The following is a 4,464-nucleotide window of genomic DNA, read 5'->3' as shown; positions in this document are numbered from 1 at the left end:
CAGCAGAATTAGCTTGAGCATGAAAATTTAGGAAGAATTATTAATAGTACAAGGTTACTATCTGTAATAAAGAAAATATTACTCAAATTTACAACTCGATAATACTCAAGGCAAGTGCTTAAAAATATTTCATTTGAAACACTGACGTGCCAAACCATATTGAGATTTTCTTAACAAAACCATGCATCAAGTTATTCTTAAAATCCAAGGTTTTCAGCAATTATCTCACAAGACCAGATTTAATTAAACAAAACAAAAAATGCCAAAAGATGTAGAAATAGAAACCCTTGATTTTCATTTTTCTGCAGAGCCAATGCTGCCAACCCTAAGCTGAAGAGATCAACGCTGAGATGTATGGATTCCATATTATGGTACTCATGGATCTAAGCAATGGATTTCATTGTTTCTTTAAACAGATTTCATTGTTTCCTCGAGCTTATACTGAGGAATCTTCATAAATGATATTCAGGCTCACTGAATGTAACTCTGTCATGAGCAGCATGATTCCCAAAACCGAGCTGCTGAAAACACCATCATGCTACCTGATGGTGTGATGGCACACGCCTATGCCAGCTATTACATCCCACCATTAACCCATGTCTGGGCCTATAAATTCCTCATTAGAAGTGTTGTATTTTGTGGACATATATATCTCCAACATCAAGCAAATTGCTGGACTCACACCCTTTTTTTAAATTGTAGGTTGACAAAGGATGTACAATATAAACCATACATTTGAAACCCCAATAAATTGAGCATATTTGAGACTTTGAAATCTCCAAGTAACTTTGATTATGTTTAACATTGTTTCTAACTGACAGGGCCTGAACTCCATGCATTCTTACTTATCGCGTTTTATAGCATACCTGAATTTTGATCAAATGACTTCAAGATCAATGGCATCCTAATTGAGGGCACCATCCAGCTAATACGTTGGAAGAAACTCCTACTTAAAGAAGGATAAATATTAAATAGAGATCCGAAGTCCCAAAAGATTATTTGCATCAGTTGGGATAGACCTGTCCATCATATAGCAGGTTTCCTGTCACAAACATCTCACAAAGCTTCCCAAGGCTAGGCTTTGACTATAATCTTAATCGATCATAAAATAGTTAGCTTTTCAACGCAGTTGAAGTCAATGTGAAGTTGGAACAATCCTGACTAAAAAGTCACCATAGTTATGCCACTCTTATTGTTCGCCATTTCAAGGATTTCAATTCCTTGTGAGCCTCAATCATTTCATGTCCTTAAGTTCTGTCCTCCAGACAAGGCTCAACAGTCAAAAAATTTGAAATATCATTAATAGTTTGATTCCTTGCTGTTGTCAAAACTTGATTCCACTTCAAGTGACTAAGCTATCTTTGTTTTAACTCTGCTACTAGATTTGTCTAGTTTCCTCTTCTTTTTTTTCTTAGTATCACAAACCACAGTTTTTCTTTCTCTTTCCTTTGCTTTGATTTCCATAGCCTTAACAAGTATTTTGGTCCTGGGTTCAAGTAATAACCCTTTTACAGCCATCTCATTATAATAATTATATGCCTCGTCAAACCTTCCATTTTCATAAAGCCCATGGATCATTACAGTGTAAGATCTCCAATCTGGACCCATGCCCTTTCTCTCCATATCATTCCATAATCTAAATACCGTGTCCATATCATTCCAAACAATTAACATTTTCAACATTAAATTATATGTGTCGCTAGTGGGCATGCAGCCACTTTTCATCATTCTCTGAAAGACCTTGAGAGCCCCCTTGGGTTCCTTGGCACCATTGAGGAAATAATGATATGTTCGAGAATTAGGGGCACAGCCTTTCCTTTCCATTTCATAGAAAAGCTTATAGGCTTCATCTATCCTCCTATTGTTACAGAGGTGTTTGATCAGTGAGTTGTATGTTGCAACGTCAGGAAGGCAACCATGATCATTCATTTCAGCAAAGATAACCAGAGCTTCAGAAATGGACTTTTTGGAGCAAAGAGCGTCTATTATATTGTTGCAGATTAAAACATCTGGAGTGCATCCTTTGTTCCACATTGCCTCGAACAAGTTAAGAGCTTCATGCAATCCTCCCAACTTTGTTAAACCATTTATAAAGATACCATAAGTTATCAAATTTGGCTTATGCCCCTTCTTTATCAACTCATTCCAGAACCTTTTTGCCTCACGTAGATTTCCCAAGGCACACCATCCACTGAGAATGATGTTTCGGCTTTTCATATCCGGAGGAAATTCCTTCTCTCTCAGGTTAAGCAATGCCTCCGCTTCTTGGACATGTTTATATCTACATAAAGCACCAAGAAGAATTTGGAAAGCGGGTGTATTGAGCTTCAGACCAAATTCTTCTCGCTTGTAAAATGTCTCATTTGCTCTTTCCACCATGTGAGCAGCAGCATATCTTCTTATCAGTATGCTGAAGGTTTCATCTGTCACCAAAGATGGACCATTTCCACCATTGTGCATTTCCTCTACCAGCTGCCACATTGTCTTAAACTGTTTCATCCTGCCTAAAATATTTAGCATTGCATTGTAAGTCTCTGTCCCATGGCTGTAGCCAGGTTGCTGAGAGGCCCACACAAAGAAACACATAGCAGTATTCATATCATTTTTGTGTCTAGAAAGTACCCGCAGCACCAAATCTGTAGAAATCGTTATATTGCATTGTTTTAGGGCTTCTACACGCTCCTCACACGTGGGATTAGCCTTTAAAAGTCTCTGAATGACAAGATCATCATTTGCTTCTAGGCAATCAGAAGTTGAATTATTGTCAAGTTCATCAAGATCTGAATCAGCTAAATCTGAATCCATCCTTTGCTCTTCGCCATTTTTGCCGCCTTCATTTTCCTCTTTATCTTCAACCTGGCGTTCTGCAAGATCAAAATCTGCTTGGGATGTGCTTGCAGTACTAACAAACCTCCCATCTTCTAAGGACTGCCTATGACGCAATGTATGCGGCAAGACGACATCGGATAATGCAAATTTTGATTTTGCAGCTGTCCCATTTGAGAAATAGGCCTTTTTTCCATATACAAACAAAGCAACGATTGAACTAGAACTGTCAAAGGCAGTCTGTCTCCGAAATTGTGTTTCTCCGTGAACAAGATTCCTCAACACAACCGCCGAAAATTGTGGGGAAGCTGATAATGCATGCAAGAAAATAACAACCGAATTTAAAACCAGCTATAAAACAATGTCAATTTGGTATTAAAAAGTCCACTATGACTTAGGAATTCTGCAACAAGAAAAATATTAAAAATGATAAAATCTAACCCAAAATCAGTTCAGATTAGGTTGAAACTAAGGGATTTACCCATTGAATCAGAAACTAAATTTACCCCCCGATATACAGAAGAAACCAAAATTTACATAATGATGTCCGTTACACGCACTTTATCCAAAAACTAACTATGAAATAACTGTGCATCATCTATTGGGTTCAAATGAGACCAAATAAACACCACTCACACATTCAAGCCCGTGAATACAGCTGCGAAAAAGGTATGCAGAAAATTTCGAATGTAAATAAAAACTGGGATCAGATGGCCAATTTAAAATGGTAAAAATATGAGAAGGAAATTCCATATATTTCGAGGAAAAAAAACATATAGAAAAGCTCAAAAGAAAAAAATGCAGATTGACCGGAAAAATATTGAACAACGAAAAACTTCCAAGCTGAAATTCGGAAAAAATGAAAAAAATAAAAAATAAAACTGCAGATAGAACGACTGAAACTTGCACTTACCCGTATCAGAAGACGAATGTGAACGCTTTTGCTCCAAAGTAATGTTATATGAACAAGCAAACCCTGTATGTCTGGGGTTTGAGCGAGGCAACCCTCTGAATAGCGTTTCTCTCAGCATTTTCAGCGTTTTCTGCAGACAATCTACTGTTCGTGAGTTACACCTTTGCACTTATTTTGCCCTAACCCAATAAAAGCTGAAGTACTTTCAAATGATGTCGACAGTTTCTTTAATACAAGGTTAATCTTCTCATGACAATCCCATTAGTGCTCTTGCCAAGTTTGGGTAATCTGTGAATTGGGGCCTTCGCTCCAAGCTCACAAATCTGAAGTACTTTCAAATGATGTCGACAGTTTCTTTCATTCAAGGTTAATCTTCTCATGACAATCCCATTAGTGCTCTTGCCAAGTTTGGGTAATCTGTGAATTGGGGCCTTCGCTCCAAGCTCACAACAAGTGATCTTCTTGAGAAGAATCTTTGATAATTTACAAGAAATTAATATCAAGCTCTGTGAAGTAATCAAATTATTTGCTGGTTGTAAGTTTGTTTCGATGGAGGACATTGTGGCACCAACTTAGTACATATACAGATATGTTTGTTTTGATGGAGGACATGGTTGATACAGGGATATGAGTTACACCGTGTGCAACGAAAGTTCTTAGTAATAATAAAGAACATTAAAGATAATGTGTAATGAAAGTTGTTAATAATAACAAACTCTTATAGT

General features: G+C 37.2%; 1 protein-coding gene across 1 annotated transcript; it reads right to left on the bottom strand.

Moving 5' to 3' along the window:
* Positions 1-272: 272 nt before the first annotated feature.
* On the bottom strand, positions 273-4,247 carry LOC149153113 (pentatricopeptide repeat-containing protein At5g15010, mitochondrial-like). The gene is made up of 2 exons (XM_089440583.1): positions 3,740-4,247; positions 273-3,134 (listed from the first exon to the last, which is right to left on the bottom strand). Exons 1-2 carry the CDS (start codon positions 3,855-3,857, stop codon positions 1,351-1,353), a joined length of 1,902 nt encoding a protein of 633 aa, XP_089296709.1. The 5' UTR covers positions 3,858-4,247; the 3' UTR covers positions 273-1,350.
* Positions 4,248-4,464: the final 217 nt, after the last annotated feature.

This window comes from Pinus tabuliformis, chromosome 9, assembly GCF_031772625.1.
Source record: "Pinus tabuliformis cultivar Carrire ecotype Pingquan chromosome 9, CPIR1, whole genome shotgun sequence".
In the NCBI taxonomy this organism is placed as follows: Eukaryota; Viridiplantae; Streptophyta; class Pinopsida; order Pinales; family Pinaceae; genus Pinus; species Pinus tabuliformis.
Note: the sequence above shows the minus strand (reverse complement) of the source record. Positions and strands in the feature narration are given on the sequence as shown.